This window comes from Pseudogymnoascus destructans (genome assembly GCF_001641265.1).
Source record: "Pseudogymnoascus destructans isolate 20631-21 unplaced genomic scaffold scaffold_17, whole genome shotgun sequence".
In the NCBI taxonomy this organism is placed as follows: Eukaryota; Fungi; Ascomycota; class Leotiomycetes; order Thelebolales; family Thelebolaceae; genus Pseudogymnoascus; species Pseudogymnoascus destructans.
In genome coordinates this window covers 358779-374033 of record NW_020167536.1, presented here as the reverse complement: position 1 = coordinate 374033, position 15255 = coordinate 358779, and the positions used below count along the sequence as shown (strand labels likewise).

The 15255-nt window shown below is 48.2% G+C and overlaps 7 protein-coding genes across 7 annotated transcripts; 4 read left to right on the top strand and 3 right to left on the bottom strand.

The window, feature by feature from the left end:
* Positions 1-62: 62 nt before the first annotated feature.
* On the bottom strand, positions 63-1686 carry HIS1 (ATP phosphoribosyltransferase (ATP-PRTase) (ATP-PRT)). The gene is made up of 5 exons (XM_024470558.1): positions 1488-1686; positions 1356-1390; positions 739-1302; positions 548-688; positions 63-494 (listed from the first exon to the last, which is right to left on the bottom strand). The coding sequence occupies exons 1-5, from the start codon at positions 1502-1504 to the stop codon at positions 262-264; spliced, it is 990 nt and encodes a 329-aa protein (XP_024322192.1). The 5' UTR covers positions 1505-1686; the 3' UTR covers positions 63-261.
* A 372-nt stretch (positions 1687-2058) lies between these two features.
* On the top strand, positions 2059-2420 carry RPS28A (40S ribosomal protein S28; the record flags this gene model as incomplete). The annotated part of the gene is made up of 3 exons (XM_024470557.1): positions 2059-2119; positions 2196-2279; positions 2359-2420. 3 exons carry the CDS (start codon positions 2059-2061, stop codon positions 2418-2420), a joined length of 207 nt encoding a protein of 68 aa, XP_024322113.1.
* Positions 2421-3261: 841 nt separating this feature from the next.
* On the top strand, positions 3262-6367 carry VC83_06976 (uncharacterized protein). The gene is made up of 4 exons (XM_024470556.1): positions 3262-3479; positions 3539-3703; positions 3754-5855; positions 5909-6367. Exons 1-4 carry the CDS (start codon positions 3342-3344, stop codon positions 6048-6050), a joined length of 2547 nt encoding a protein of 848 aa, XP_024322114.1. The 5' UTR covers positions 3262-3341; the 3' UTR covers positions 6051-6367.
* Positions 6368-6587: 220 nt separating this feature from the next.
* Positions 6588-9984, top strand: VC83_06975 (uncharacterized protein; the record flags this gene model as incomplete). The annotated part of the gene is made up of 3 exons (XM_024470555.1): positions 6588-6657; positions 6717-7859; positions 8580-9984. The coding sequence occupies 3 exons, from the start codon at positions 6588-6590 to the stop codon at positions 9917-9919; spliced, it is 2553 nt and encodes an 850-aa protein (XP_024322115.1). The 3' UTR covers positions 9920-9984.
* Positions 9985-11004, bottom strand: VC83_06974 (uncharacterized protein). Its single transcript, XM_024470554.1, has 4 exons — positions 10749-11004; positions 10584-10696; positions 10229-10439; positions 9985-10175 (listed from the first exon to the last, which is right to left on the bottom strand). The coding sequence occupies exons 1-4, from the start codon at positions 10836-10838 to the stop codon at positions 10173-10175; spliced, it is 417 nt and encodes a 138-aa protein (XP_024322116.1). The 5' UTR covers positions 10839-11004; the 3' UTR covers positions 9985-10172.
* Positions 11005-11126: 122 nt separating this feature from the next.
* On the top strand, positions 11127-12762 carry PXR1 (telomerase inhibitor). The gene is made up of 3 exons (XM_024470553.1): positions 11127-11455; positions 11505-12576; positions 12628-12762. The coding sequence occupies exons 1-3, from the start codon at positions 11433-11435 to the stop codon at positions 12667-12669; spliced, it is 1137 nt and encodes a 378-aa protein (XP_024322110.1). The 5' UTR covers positions 11127-11432; the 3' UTR covers positions 12670-12762.
* Positions 12763-12899: 137 nt separating this feature from the next.
* MSH4_1 (MutS protein msh4) lies at positions 12900-15254 on the bottom strand (the record flags this gene model as incomplete). The annotated part of the gene is made up of 8 exons (XM_024470552.1): positions 15016-15254; positions 14924-14964; positions 14608-14877; positions 14475-14562; positions 14021-14421; positions 13700-13974; positions 13502-13650; positions 12900-13453 (listed from the first exon to the last, which is right to left on the bottom strand). The coding sequence occupies exons 1-8, from the start codon at positions 15248-15250 to the stop codon at positions 12900-12902; spliced, it is 2013 nt and encodes a 670-aa protein (XP_024322111.1). The 5' UTR covers positions 15251-15254.
* Position 15255: the final 1 nt, after the last annotated feature.

The following is a 15255-nucleotide window of genomic DNA, read 5'->3' as shown; positions in this document are numbered from 1 at the left end:
TGATAACTAGTGATATAGATGAATTAGGATGGTAGTAATTTAATATTCTCGATTTTTTGAAGGTGGTGGTATTTCGATGGGGCGGACCCAACCCCACTACCCCCATTACACAATACCCGCCATTAAGACTTAGACTATGATAAATGTGTGATTGGATTAATCCGACTGATGCCAATAGGTCAACTTTTTGTATTTAGACTGACTTCAACAGTTATGCGTCCTACCAATACTTCACAAATGGCTTTTAACAACACTACCCCACTACGTACGTGTGTTCAAGATACCCAGTACCAGGATGTCCTCCGCTCCAAGGCTCGCCAGCTCATCCATCACCGTCGCAATCCTATTTTTCTCCACCATCGAGCTCACGGCGACCCAGCCCTCCTCTTCCAGCGCGTTGATGGTGGCAGCGCGACGGCCGGGGGTGACTTTGGTAACGGCGTCGAGATTCTTGCGCTCGACGTTGTACTGGCACAGCACGTATTGTTTTGCGGCTGGTATGGTAGTTAGGGACTGATCCTGGAAACGAGGCAGGGGGGAAACTTACAAATAACACCTTGTATTCTTGAGGCGATCAGGTCGACCATTGCTTTGTTGGAAGGGTTCTTTGACTTGATCAGGATAGCCTTCGTGGACACGACTGTGTCGATGGCTTCTAGACCAGCTGCCTTCATCGTCTCTCCGGATTCTAGGGCGCGGTTAATTTGGTGCTCTTCAAATGGAAGGAAGATGACATACCAACGAGATCAACAATTCCATCCGCAACACCAAGCGCGCAAGCAGCCTCAACACTACCGCTCAACTCAATGATCTTAGTCCTGAGCGGCTTAGGGCCCGGTGCTTCACCATTCGCAGCATCAGCCTCAGCCTCTAACTTAGCAAAATACTCAGCCGCAAGACTGACGAAGCTCGTGCCAATATTCTTGCCAATCAGATCCGTAGGCGTCCTGTACTTCCCATTAACGGGAACCTGGACCTGCAGCTTGCAAGCCCCGAAATCGAGATCCAGGATTTGGTCGCAGCCCTTCGGCTGGGCGCCCTCCACGGGTGTTGATTTCCCAGACTCGGCCTGGTCGCGGACTATAGCGCGGCGGCGCGCATCGTGCTCGGCGACCTGGTCGAAGCCCGTGATACCGAGATCAACCTGACCCTCTCCGACGAATGTAGGGATGTCGGCGGCGGGGAGGAAGACGAGGGCGATGGGGAGGTTCTTGACGAGCGCGATGTCGAGGCGGTTTTCGCGGCGGAACTGGATGTCGGCTCCTTCGAGGAGGTTTAGTGCGGTGGCATTGAGACGGCCCTCTGGATGGTGTAAGCAGTTGGGCAGTAGTTTTGCAGGGGAAGAAGCTGCTAACTCTTTGGAACGGCGAAGAGGAGTCGTCCCTCGAGGCTGAGACGAATGAGGTCAGTGTCGTTGCTGATGTAGCCCATGGCGCGCTAAGTTTGGCTTGGCTTTCCTTGACTGTTGAAGCAGGGGATTCACGTACTGGTTTACGAGATCCATCGTAGAGAAGAAGAAGAGGAGAGGGGGTGGGGGGTCACCCTCTTTATTGTATCACCAAATATCGCGCAGTACAGACCGGGTCGGAGAACTTTGTAAAAGGCTCGCAATTGAAGCAGTCAATAGGTAGTTGATCCTGAAATTAAATTGCGTTGTTTGGGGAGCTAATAGGATTATAATGAGATATTCCGTCTCGATCTTCCGACTCTGACTCCAATATCCCGATATTGTATCCCACCAATGATTTACCTCTCCAAAACTCGTGGCACAGGAACCGCCGATTCACAGCCCGCATTTAGAATTCAGCGGTGAAGTAAAACGCTAAGCCTAATCGAGTCATCCTTCGGGTGTACGTTTCGCCGATCGCAATAGGGTTTCTCGCTTCTGGAGCCCTACAAGCGATTTCGAGAATTCTTGACCCAAAGCGTAGGAATCATCCGCCGACGACATCGAGCTTTCAAACCCCTCCGAATCCACGACCCGATCACTCATGTACGTTGTGCAGAGCCCGAATTATCTGCCCGCCGACATGCTGACAGTTTGTAGAATTCGCCAAAATGGATACCTCAAAGGTCCCAGTCAAGCTCGTTAAGGTCACCCGCGTTTTGGGCCGTACCGGTATGCACAATCGAGTAGCCGCAGCGAACGCAATCGCGTGGTAATTTCGGAAGACGAAGCCCTGACAGTTTTCTAGGTTCCCGTGGAGGTGTTACTCAGGTCAGAGTTGAGTTCATGGACGACACCACCCGCAGCATTATCCGCAACGTCAAGGGCCCAGGTACGAACTTCCCGGACCAATATACCGCGACGACCCATAACTGGATTTGAGGAAGGAGAGTGCTGACATATTACAATAGTCCGTGAGGATGATATCCTGTGCCTACTCGAGTCCGAGCGTGAGGCAAGAAGGTTGAGATAAGCGTGCCTGGGTGTAAGAAAAGGGTCTTCTTTGGTTGTGCAAGCATTAGCTGCGGGCTGGGTTTCAACCAGATACTGGCTGAGGGGCGTTAAAGCACACAGAAATACAACGATTTCCAAATACCCCAGGCTTGTCCTTCATGTGCGACGAATACTGTGATGATATGCGGCAGAAGGCTATTGGGCTTATGGGAACATTCGCATCGAAGTCGGATCTGCGTCACAACCGACCTGGAGGACACCTAGCTCGCTGCGATGATGGGTTCGCATACCCAGGGAATTCTCGACGTCGACGCTTCCATGCGGTGGCTTGGCGAGTCCCCCTCTGCCGAAGTTGCCCATCCAAGCGGCATGCTCGTTATTCCCAGCAATCCAGCAAATTACCGTCTAATATGCCACCGGACCTTGTTTCTGACCCGAACCGATCCCTGTTTTGATCAATTTTTCCTGCCTGTCTTTCTGGATGACCTTCGGAGCAAGCGGGCGCCATTGGGTTGACCATAGCTCTCACTTTCCCCTATCGGACTCCAATGCGCCTTCCTTCACCTATTACTTCGATGCTCCCTAGCCTTGTAACCTTGTTGCATGCAACAGACTTGTTGGTGAATGTTTTGTGCTTTTCTTATTTTGCCGGATCAATGTGAACGAGCCTCGGCTGTCTTGCTGCCTTTTTAGACATTATCAATTATCAATCTATAGAATCAGATTATGTAGAATGTCCGTTTTACAGTTCATTCGCATCCAATAATGTTCTTCAGCAAATACATGAATCACGTGATGAAGTAACAGGGGTGGCATCAACTATGTCATAATCACAGTCATCTAAGACCAAGCCAGGCACAATCTCCATGATGTTATAGCCTTCTGAAGATCAGCCCAAGTTATCTTTCTCATCGTTTGCTCGAAGAAATATGTGAGCAAGATGAGCGTCTCTCTTTTCAGCTCTCTCGAAGAGTGCCAAGGTGACGATGTCATCAGTCCGAAGGCCAACGAGAAGGATATCTATGTCCAACTTGTCATCTCGATGGCTTTGGGTGTTTCGTCCTTCATAGCATTTTGCGTAGGTTTTGGGGTGCCATCGAGTATTTTGCGGTTCAATATACTGACCGCCATGCGTAGCTACTACGTCCGCGATGGAAGAGCCTCTATGCGGCCCGAAAACGACATAGCGATGCAGCAATGGCTCTGCCGGATTTACCGGATACATTTTTCGGCTGGATACCAGTGCTATTCAAGGTGACAGAAGAGCAAGTCCTCGCATCTGCTGGATTAGATGCGTTTGTGGTATGTTGATATTGGCGTGGGGACAACGAATAGATAGCTGACCAGTATAGTTCCTGTCTTTCTTCAAGATGGCGATAAAATTCCTCGGGGTCGCATTCATCTTGGCAGCAGTGATCATCGCACCCATAAATAAGCACTTTGTTGGACTCGACTTGACTGGAGGGCATAGGAACGACAACGAAACGACTGCCGATGCTTCCAGCTCCCACTACGTATCACAAGTGTTTGTGTACATATACGCAGCCGGGAAAGGCAAACACAAGGTCGAAGAGGATGAAAGTTATCTGTGGGCATATCTGGTGTTTACATATGTTTTCACGGGGCTGGCCATCTACTTCCTCATTGCCGAGACTCGAAAAATCATCAAGGTCAGGCAAGACTATCTGGGAAGCCAGTCGACGATTACCGACAAAACCATAAGGATTTCGGGCATTCCAGAAGAACTGAGATCAGAAGAAAAAATTGTAGAGATCTTGGAGAAACTGAAGATAGGCAAAGTGGAAAACGTAGCTCTTTGCCGCAATTGGAAATTCCTGGATGACTTGATGGAAGAAAGGGCAGCGACACTCCGAAAGCTCGAAGAAGTGGTCTCTGTTCACCTCAAGAGGCAAAGGGCCCAAAGAAACTTTGAGCGCGCATCTGAAACCCCAAGGGAATATCACGACGATCCTGACCAAGACGAAAATGAAGATCGGGACGAGGGTGATAACTTGTTGGACATCGCCTCCAATGAAGTGTCATTATATGGCCAGCCGCGCCCTACAACCCGGATCCGAAGCGGATTTTGGAACCTGTCAACCAAAAAAGTGGATGCTATTGATTACTACGAGGAGTATTTACGAAGAGTCGACGAGAAGATCAAAGATGCAAGAAAAAAGGAGTATACGGCGACTCCACTAGCCTTTGTTACTATGGATTCTATCCCGGCTGCTCAAATGGCTGTCCAGGCCCTCATTGACCCAACACCTTTGCAATTCCACGCCTTTCTTGCACCGGCACCATCGGACATAGTATGGTCAAACACATACCTGTCACGGTCTAGTCGAATGTTGAGGTCTTGGAGCATCACTATCTTCATTTTGATTCTGACAGCCATCTGGCTTATCCCAGTTGCGTCATTAGCATCGTTGCTAAACATCTGTTCCATCGAAAAGTTTGCTCCCAACCTTGCAGCAGTTTTGTCTCGCCATGACATTATCAGAGCTCTTGTGCAAACGGGTCTTCCCACCCTTGTGGTGTCTTTACTCAATGTGGCAGTTCCATTCTTATATGACTTCCTTGCGAACTACCAAGGTTCAATCTCCCAAAGTGACGTGGAGTTGTCTGTGATATCAAAAAACTTTTTGTTCACCTTCTTCAACTTTTTCCTGGTCTTCACAGTCTTTGGAACCGCGAGTAAAATCTGGCCTGTTTTGCAAGATTCTCTCAAGGATGCAACGAAGATCGCATTCAATCTGGCGACATCTCTACAGACCCTTGGATTATTCTACACGAACTTTATCATGCTCCAGGGAATTGGCTTGTTCCCAATGCGATTGCTAGAGTTTGGCAGCGTGTCTTTGTATCCCATCATGCGATGGGGGGCGAAAACACCAAGAGATTTTGCAGAACTTGACCAACCACCAGTATTCAAGTATGGGTTCTACCTCCCAACATCACTCCTTGTTTTCATTTTATGCGTTGTCTACAGCATACTTCCAGCAGGCTTCCTGGTCCTTTTATTTGGGCTCATTTACTTTGTCCTTGGCTACTTCACGTACAAGTATCAACTCCTTTACGCAATGGACCACCCGCAACACGCAACTGGTGCAGCATGGACTATGATCTCTTACCGCATCATCCTGGGTCTCGGTATCTTCCAACTGGCAATGGCGGGAGTGATTGCTCTGAAGCAAGCCTTTACGGCGGCTCTTCTCGTCCTGCCACTTATAATGTTCACCATGTGGTTTAGCTATTTCTACGCCAGAACTTTTGAGCCTTTAACTAAATATATTGCGCTACGAAGCATACGACGAGATGACAATGAAGAAGTCAACCTTGCTGAGGAATACCTCGGCATCCATCGACCACCCGGACGCATCCGCCGTCGCAGTACTATAGATGAAGATAGGGAAAGGGATCAAAAGTTTGTCAACCCAAGTTTGGTAGTACCGTAAGTGCCCTTGAATACCCGGCTCTTGCCACAGTTGTCCTAACTTGCATCAGGTTAGAGAAAATGTGGATTCACCAGAGGCCCAGCGCCGGTGGAGAAACAGCAAGAACACTGGAACACGAAGAGAGCACCGCGAGCTCTGTGAGTTTAGGAGATACCCATATATGGCGAGAGAATGGCGACAGCAATGTCTGAGATTAGCGCATATGTATTATTACCATTGGATCCCATTTGTATGGGCATAGCGTGGGGCATGGAGTTAGAATGCACCTTCTTAATTTGATCAAGGTCATCGATGTACTTTTTTAGCGTCAAAGTATGTGAACTAACCAGTCGCTCTTGCTTGTCTGAGTTTATGAAAGTGCAACTGCAGTGTGGCTCTTCAGTCACTTCTGGAAAGCCCATGAACGATTCCAGAATACTTCCAGAGGCCGCCACCACATATTCCTACTCCAGCAAGGCGACATGGGGCCATCCATTACAGTTCAATATCAAATTGATTATCATTACTTTGCTGAGCATACATTGTCTCCTATGGTCATCGTCTAGTTCTATTATACTCACACTACCGCCGATCTTGCCTCGGGCGAGGCAAATTGTGCTACGACTTCTCACATACATCTTTCACGGGGAGTCGCAAAAAGTACGCCTCTGACAAACTGTCACCTGCCTCTGTCAGCGGCTCCCCCATACCCGGTCATCAGCGACTCAACTTCGGATTCGAGGGACGCCATGGTCGTAAGGAGAAAGGACCCGTCTGGGTCTTTGTTAGCTTCCAGTATGCAACCTTCTGTGGAAGATGGTAAGGCTTAGTAGGATAGGCGTCATTATAGGCCTTTCGGGCTAATATGAGTGGCGCAGATGTGCGTATCGATGATTCCGACAATTTGTCCGCACAATGTGCGAGCTACATGAATATGGCTACAAATATCAGATCTTTCCTAGATGAACTCCACCAGCAGACTTCGCCAGCTAACACAGACCTCGAGCACCACGGCAGCTATGAAGATATGTCAAACACCTTGTCGGGGAGCGGAACATTGCCACATCCAAAGGGGAAGTACAATGTCGAGCCCAAAGATTCCTGGCCACAAAGGGGCAGAGTTTTGAGAAGGACCCGGAGGGTTCCCAATCCACTTTCAAGAGCCGAATCTCCAAATCGAGCCAATGATGCATCGATTGAAGTCAACGTTCGGTTTATGAAGAAAAGCCCAACCAGAAGAAGTGCGTTTTATAAAGGCCGGTCGAGCTCCCTTGGTGAGTTAGAAGATATTGTTTTAGAACCTTTGGCGCCTGGCCGAATGTGTGCCAGTGTCAATGAAATACTGGAAAGCGGCGGAGCCCCAGTCCCCTCAACTCGAAAGCCGCCCATGAGAAGCACGTCCGACCAATACAGCATTAGAAGCAAGGAGATTCCATGGGCCACTCGTACCAGAAAGTTGGCCGCCACAAGCGACTCTAAGCCACGCTCTCATGCCGAGACAGTCTCTGCTGGAGGAGTCATACAATCCGCAAGAAGTGGCCGGACACTTCATCCAGATGTGAAACGTTTACCCTCCTCGCCTCAGACACGGACCTCAAGTCACAATGAACCAAAGGGCCGTGTGGAGAAGCCATCGACAGCATCGGTTCTTCCGCCAGAAATATTGACCAAGGTTTACAAGCGGCTCTCGCCTTCAGATTTTAACTCTGCCAGGCACTCGTGTAGGTCATGGTTCATCAGTAGTTTGGAGCATTCCTTATTGGAGACAATGCTGAAGCGAAGTCGGTGGTTTGCTAGCATACAGCGAGAGTTGTTCAACAATAAATATCTTGACGATCACCTTCGCATGACAGATGAATGGCTTATGAGCAAGCACCTAGCTAAAGAATGTGCTCTTGGGCCAGATTGGCGGGGGAATGGCATACCATCTCTACCAACAGAGAAAAGACCGACACACCCCAAAGGGGTAGCGAATAAGACACCATTCCGACTCATCTCAAAACTGGATTTTACCAATATGGGTACCCACTACCCTGGTTCAAGTTCTGAAGCATGTGGCCTGCTTTTCATCGTCAGCGCATGTACTAAATTTCTCATGGTGGCACGAGGGTGTATGGTGTTTGTCTATGAACTCAACCGAAGTCATAGAACAGGGAAAGGGGCTGACGATATAGAAAGTGGAGAAATACGACCAATAACAAGTATAATTTGCCCTAGAAGGGTGCTTGGCTGTAGTATGGATACTTCTTCAAACCGCGATGCAATTGCTATTCTGATGGATGGCCGCATGGGTCTTGTGTGCGCCATAACAGGAAACACGAATCGTCCCGGGCCGACTAGGACGCGAGACTTGAGAAAAATGCAAGAACAATCGGATGTTTTCCCGGTGTCGCGCGGCGGGAGCTGGAGGCAGAACATATCACTTGGGACTTCGCATTCTCTTCGTTCCTCTCCAGAGGCTTCAAATCAACGCCTTCGGGTCTCTGTCCTAGCTCCTGGACAACCTATGACAGATAGATATTCAGGTCCTGAGTTAGGGGAGAGATACCTTGGCGGTGATTATTATACATCGACTGCACAAAGGAGAGTAAGACCTGAACCGCAGATGACGTCTTCCTATCCTATGCCAACGGAGGCATCGCCACCAAAGCTTTACACTCTCATATGTTCCCCTGATGACCCTCCAAGATCCATCGCCATATGCCCTCAGCGCCGTTGCGTTGCCTTTGGATGTTCATCAGGGATTGAGCTGCATTGGATTGATGCGTTGACAGGAGAGGGTCTAAACCGATGGTTCCCACTTACAGCACCTAGCGACCACCTCTACTTTCTTCCTCCTAGAACGGGAGTAGATTCAGCAAAGAAACTTCGCTTGGTGAGTAGCCAAGGCACACCAAGAGAGAGAGCCTCTGTGGGTGAGCGCTTCTCTGGGCACAAAAGGTCTAGCTTATTCTCGGCCCAGGGCGGATGGGATGCTAACGACATGTTCGTTAATACGGATATTGAATCTGAGTCTCGAGGCCGCATCATAAATGGGATCGAACATTACCGGGCTGTACCTCTCAGTGACGGCTATCATCTGCTATTCATAGGTCCAAACTCTGGTGTTCTCTGCCTGGGAAGTGATGCACCGTTTGGAGGACCAACAAAATTGTTGACAAAGCTATGGTTTTCTGGCCCCCTTGGTGAAGGCAGTCCAGTTGCCTATGCAGCAGCCTGTGACCTTCGGTGGGGCGTCCGAGTTGTCGCGGCATATGGACTGGGTAAAGAACAAACTATCTGGCTTTTCAGTGTCCCTATAGATGTATTCACTGATGGCCATGGAAGAGGAGAGCAACCTCACATCATCAATTCCTTTACTACCATTAGTAGGGAAACGGCGAGGGGAAATGCAGACTGGATGCCTGTGTGGGGCAATGACGGGGACCGCCTCCTGGAATGGCCCACATTCGGATATGGTAGCAGGACGAACACGATGTGGCCACTGGAGGTTCGGGGCCAGCAGGTTGGTCAGTGCGCAGGACTCGTCGACTTAGCAATTCACACTGGGTCAGGGGTTGGCGTTACTATCTGGGCCTTTACCAGGCAAGGGGTGGCACTCACTTGGAAGCTTGACAGTGGAACGCCTCACCACGACCATATGCAGAGGTTAGTGGTGCAAGATGGCACTATTAGAGAAATAGATGGCAACGGAGATATCGAAATGTGTGACCGACCTGCGTCACATCCTGGTAGCGATTTCGATGCAACGCCCTCCCAACAGGAGCAGTTTGATGGAACGGCTTCGGCCCTCTCCCCAAAGGTGACCAGGAGCTCTCGGCGCCGGCGCAACAGCTCGAGCTTAGAGCAAGATGCTGAAGGGGAGGTGTTAATGGATAGTCTGCGTAATCACGAATCCCGAGTTGTCACTCAAGATGTCCGCGAAGGAGATTGTTTGAAGAGGCGTACTAGGTTTGAGACCGATCATTCATTCGAGGCCGTTGCTATGGCGAATGATCGCGATGACCTCCACTACGGTTATCGGCGTGATTTGGTTGAGCAATTGACAGGAGTGGCCAGGATAGATATTGAGATTAGGTAAGAGGGACAGAAGCAGCATCTGTCTCTGGTTTGGTATCAGGAAGTTGGTTAAATTGTATAGTTATCAGCAGCTCTATTATCACAGGTTGTGATGCAAAACAAGCCCACAATTTGACGTCCAGGCCGTGTATTCATATAGTAATCGCATTCCTAAAGAGTCCTCTCCCGTATGCATATCTTTCTTACGTATGTTGGTGAATTTAGCAAAGTTTGTATAGCAATATAGAGTGTGGGAGTTTTCCGGCCGCCTCTGGTCACTGGATTGGTCATCAGTATCATCACACTCGTACAATATGAGGCCGTTGCATACCAGCTTGGGTGCCTTCTCTGCCACGCGTCCTGTCGTACCGATCTCGGCCGTAGATTCCAAGCGCGCATGGCACACCTCGATCAGAAGCTTTGCGAGTGCTCTTCTTGACTTCTCGAGAGCCTTGAGTTGCTTCCAGATGTCGATTTCCACATCTTGGCGTTTATGGAGGGCGTGGTTGAGGCTTTTCATTTGCGCATTCTGAGCTTCCGAGCTAATATAAGTTAATTGCTTGCCTTTGCGGATGCTCATACGCAGCGATAGATGGACATGACTACCTCCCAAGGTTGAGGAAAGGATTATATAGAGTAAAAGAAACAGGTTGATGGTATATACAGCAAATGAGATTCCTACTTACACCCTTACATTATGAGCCTGAAGGAATTCCTGAAAGCTGGTGTGTGCCTTCTCGACTCTCTGTGTGTACTCTTTCTCGATGGCCTTCAGCTTGGCTTCCTTCTTTCGTTTGCCCTGGGGTGGATATTAATATGAAAGAATATCATATGTTGATCGTTGGTCTCACAGCTGCAAGAATTTGTTCAGCCCTCCGAACATGGTAGATCGAATTGATGCCATCTGGGCTCATCTCTTCGTTGTCGCTAGGAGAAGACATAGCCGCCTGTCAAACTTGGACTCGTGAAGGTTGCGGGTGACAACTTGAGAGTTGGGGTGTAATAACGAAAAACAGGGAAAACGGACTTTTTGCACACACTTAGATGAATGAAAGAGACTGTATATACTTGACTTTTACCAGTTGTTATCGAATAATTTTTGAAGCTTCACCTTGATGCATTTGATACCTATTGGAGAGGACCTTTTAAATTAGGAATACGGAAAAACTGTTTTTCCGATCGATCATCCAATCCCCACAATCTTCAAAAGTTTTCCCGATAACAAGAGATAACAATCATTGAAACTTGCTCCTGCCGCAATATTTTCGCTCTGCTGCTTCGCATCTTGTTGGGCTAGGCATACCTCACTAGACTGCCTATTCACTTTGGCGCTTGGAGTTTGCAGTTACTGTTTACTATTTACTATTAATTCTCGACCTAACCACTACTCCCCCCCAAAGCCTCGACAGAAACCACTTCCCTTGCGCCCGCCGCCCATCCTGCGTCTGGGATATTCAGAAGTTCTAAGTTCTCTGGTGACACTGGAGTTTGAAGTTCGACATTTCCCACTTCAACCGACGTTTCGTTAACACAAAATGGGTCTCGCAGAGCCTAGAAAGTAAGTCGCAGAGAAAATTCTCGGATTCTCCGTTGCTAACACTTCCAAGGCGGTTAAAGCTTTCCAAGGATCCGAATAACACAACATGGACGAAGGATACCACTGGGTTTGGACACAAGATCATGAAATCCCAGGGATGGATACCTGGCGAGTATCTAGGTATCAAAGATGCTCCTCATGCCGAGTTCCACACCGAGGCCAACGCCTCTCACATCCGTGTCGTCCTGAAGGACGATAATCTCGGCATCGGCGCAAAGAAAGGTAGCGGGCTGGAACAAGGCGAGTGCGTTGGATTGGACGTTTTTCAGAACCTGCTTGGCCGTTTGAACGGCAGAGATGAGGATGAGATCGAACGGGAACAGAAGTCAAGGGAGGACTTGAAGAGGGCAATCTACACGGAGAGGAAGTGGGGATCGATCAGATTCGTCAGTGGAGGGTTTCTTATAGGAGATAAGATACAAGATCTCATTGATGGAGAAGCAGACCGCCTACGTCAACTGGCTGTCGATTCGTCTTCAAGTGGCTCAGAGGACTCGAGTGATTCGGGTTCCGACTCTGATTCTGAAACAACTCCGGAACCGGCAGTCATGAAGTCGAAGAAGTCGAAGAAGTCGAAGAAATCGAGTAAAGGGATTGACGTTGAGGTTTCTGAGTCGTCAGTTGATTCTGAAAACGGCAAATCGAAATCAAAGAAGAAGCGGAAGTTGGCTGAGGTGGAGGAAGACGGCGGCGTTTCCATAGTGGATAAGACCAAGAAGTCCAAGAAATCCCGGAAGAACGAGTCAGAAGAAGATGCCTCTGAATCCAAAGATGGCAAGAGCAAATCTAAGAAAGATAAGAAGGACAAGAAGGATAAGAAAGACAAGAAGAAGAAGTCTAAGAGAAAATCCTCCGAAGATTCGTTAGACTTGGACAGCGCCGTTGCGTCAAAGTCGTCAAAGTCGAACTCAAAATCAAAGAAATCCAAGTCGGAAAAGACCGCATCTGATTCTTCAGATACTACCCCTGTGGTTGTAGAAATATCATCTCGGCCGATTCTCCTCGCTGGCCGACATGCAGTTCGGTCAAGGAATATTGCACAGAAGAGGCTTGCCGCGATGAATAGCTCTTCATTGAATGAGGTATGGACGAACCAAATTTTATCTCCTCTGATCGATTACTAACTGTCCTAGATTTTTATGATAAAAGGGATGAACACCTCAGGTTTTGAATAGCGTCTCAGCCGCGCCTGGTATAGGGGTATTGCATAGCGCTTGAATCAATTGATAGAAAGATACCCAAGGCAATATACTACGTATAGATCCGTGTCTCTATCCCTCGTTATTGTTCTTGTGATGTGTTAGAATATTTTGCTAGGCTATGGTTCTGCCAAGTAATTTGAAGCTGAAAGCTCCCGAGATATTTGAAGCTATTGGAGCCAGTGGTAGGCGTATTCTCCTTATAATCAAACCAGCATCTCTGTTTTGTCTGTACCCGTCATCTCGCTTTCATCACTATCATCCTCGGCTTCGTTGAATTCTCCTTCCCGTTCCAGGTCCTCATTTCTACCGTCGTCGTTTTCATTCAACTCCTCCTCCCCGATCACACTCTCATCACCTGAATCATCAGCTTCATTCTCAATGCAATCCATCCTCCTCACAAACTCCTCTTGCACCTTCCTTAGATACTCCATCAACGCCTTCCCCTGCATCGCGCTCTCCTGAGCCTGTAACAGCACTTCTCTCAGGCTCAAGACCAACTTCCGCTTCCGTGCAATTGCAAACGATTTAGAGGATTTCTTCTTCGCTGCTGCCTGCGCCTGTAGAGTCTTCGATACTTTCTCCGCGACCTCGAGAACCAGGGGTGGGAGGTTCACGACTCGGGCTAGAGCGAGGCCGTAGTGCTCTTCTTTCACGAAGCCGTTTGCTATTTTGTATAGCATGACCATTTTGTCTTCCTGGCTGATGTCGACTTTGAGGTGCATGTTAACGACGCCAGCGCGCTCGTTCATTATCTGCGCTGGTGATGTGAGTTGGGGGCTACGCAATGGAACAGGGACAAGCATACCGAGTTCTCGAAAATGGGTTGTGAACCAGACGAATGCTTGAGACTCGACAAGAGCTTCGGAAATGCTCAATGCAATCGCCAACCCGTCTCTGGTGCTGGTGCCGCGCCCAAGTTCATCAATGATCACCAGGCTATTCTTTCCAATATTCCTGAAAACTATTAGTCCAACGGGCCGCCAATTTCTCGATTCTGACGTACCTAAGGATGAACGCAGTTTCTCTCATTTCGGATGCAAATGTAGAAACATTAGCTTCGATGCAGTCATCCATCGACACTCTTGCAAACAGCTGATCCACGATGGGAAACGAAGCATATTGTGCTGGCACAAAGCTTCCGATTTGGGCCATAACAGTCACTAGGGCAATCGAACGAATGTACGTGCTCTTCCCGCTCATATTGCATCCGGTAATTATCTGAAATCGCTGTTGCTTGTCCGCGTAGACATCATTGGGAATGAACTTCTCGGAATGCGCCTGTCAACTGTTAGTATTCCCCTTTAAAACAGACAAGCATCAATGCCTTTTCGTGAACTGGATGGCGACCAGATTTAATGGCCAGGCACCTCGTAATTTCCGGCTTAACATAATCGCTCGTCGTCACCAGTTGGGCAAATGCTGCAAGCATATCAAGCATGGCTATGCTGTCAGACACGCGAAATAGAGGCTGTATTTCTGCACGAACATTGTCAATGAGCTGGGTAACAGTCTTGTCACTCATCAAAACAACTTCTTGATGGGAATCCTCAATCCTTTGATTAAGCTTGACCAAACCCAAGGTCTGGCACTCGATGTACCCCTTCTTTCTGTAGCAGTTGATGAGAATATCCGGCATTGTCCGCCCTTCTAGATTAGATTCTTGGATCCTGAGATAGTATCTTCTTGCATTATCATATCTGGTCTCCATTTGCATCTCGTATTGGTCTTATCTGTGTCAGAATCATGAATATGACTGTAATATATAATTGTTAACTTACCGTTGATGTCGGAAACATGTTGATGCACATCTTGTGTTGCCTCTTTAAAAGTCTGGCGAGCCACATCTAGCAGCCCGTTGACACCAGACTATTGAAAATCAGATTTGGTTGTGAGAATTGATAGTAGCCATACCTTCACTGCATATGTCCTCTGATTCCGCAAATCAAGCGGACTGCGCTGGAAAGTCACGTCGTCATTGATTACTTCGCCGATTATTTTCAACGTCGGAGTAATATTGTTCGGCCGACAAACATTTCTGATGTCTACCAGCAGTGGTGATCTCGCGCCTGACAATGCTTCGTACACGGGGCCAACACATTGCACGAATGTTTTCAGCATCAATATGTGGTTGATAGACTGTTCGGAATGCTGGATGTCGGGCTGGGTTGGTTGGATGATAAGCTTTACACATTAGCATGGCCCCCAAATAGTATAGACTTCAACATACATTAGTCAAGAGCTTGTCGATATCAAGAAAGGGCTTAAGGGCTAATAATAGTCAACCAAGAATAAAAATCGAACAGTCCATAATGTGCTTGCCATTTCTCGTGTCAAAAAACGTCTCCTCCGTAGATGCCAATTCGCCGACAGCTTTATAGCGGTTCTTGAGTATGCTCTCTTGCGTCGAAGGCTGTAAAATGTTGCTTCGAAGCATCCTCGAGCCCATTGGAGTTAATGTCTCATTCAAGAGGCCGAACAGACAGTCCTTTGACTTGACATTGGTAATATTCTGGATAAGTTCAAGGGACCGAATAGTAGAAAGATCAATCATCATAGAGC

Bases quoted from the DNA above. Each gene is read 5' to 3' on its own strand.
- PXR1 (XM_024470553.1), top strand. From the start codon at position 11,433: ATGGGTCTCGCAGAGCCTAGAAA. The intron at 11,456-11,504 runs GTAAGTCGCAGA...AACACTTCCAAG, and splicing joins GGTCTCGCAGAGCCTAGAAA to GCGGTTAAAGCTTTCCAAGG. The intron at 12,577-12,627 runs GTATGGACGAAC...TAACTGTCCTAG, and splicing joins ATAGCTCTTCATTGAATGAG to ATTTTTATGATAAAAGGGAT.
- HIS1 (XM_024470558.1), bottom strand. The intron at 1,303-1,355 runs GTTAGCAGCTTC...TACACCATCCAG, and splicing joins CCTCTTCGCCGTTCCAAAGA to AGGGCCGTCTCAATGCCACC. The intron at 689-738 runs GTATGTCATCTT...ACCGCGCCCTAG, and splicing joins TGGAATTGTTGATCTCGTTG to AATCCGGAGAGACGATGAAG.
- VC83_06974 (XM_024470554.1), bottom strand. From the start codon at position 10,838: ATGTCTTCTCCTAGCGACAACGAAGAGATGAGCCCAGATGGCATCAAT. The intron at 10,697-10,748 runs GTGAGACCAACG...TATCCACCCCAG, and splicing joins CTGAACAAATTCTTGCAGCT to GGCAAACGAAAGAAGGAAGC. The intron at 10,440-10,583 runs GTAAGTAGGAAT...AACTTATATTAG, and splicing joins CAGGCTCATAATGTAAGGGT to CTCGGAAGCTCAGAATGCGC.
- VC83_06976 (XM_024470556.1), top strand. From the start codon at position 3,342: ATGAGCGTCTCTCTTTTCAGCTCTCTCGAAGAGTGCCAAGGTGACGAT. The intron at 3,480-3,538 runs GTAGGTTTTGGG...CGCCATGCGTAG, and splicing joins CGTCCTTCATAGCATTTTGC to CTACTACGTCCGCGATGGAA. The intron at 3,704-3,753 runs GTATGTTGATAT...TGACCAGTATAG, and splicing joins CTGGATTAGATGCGTTTGTG to TTCCTGTCTTTCTTCAAGAT.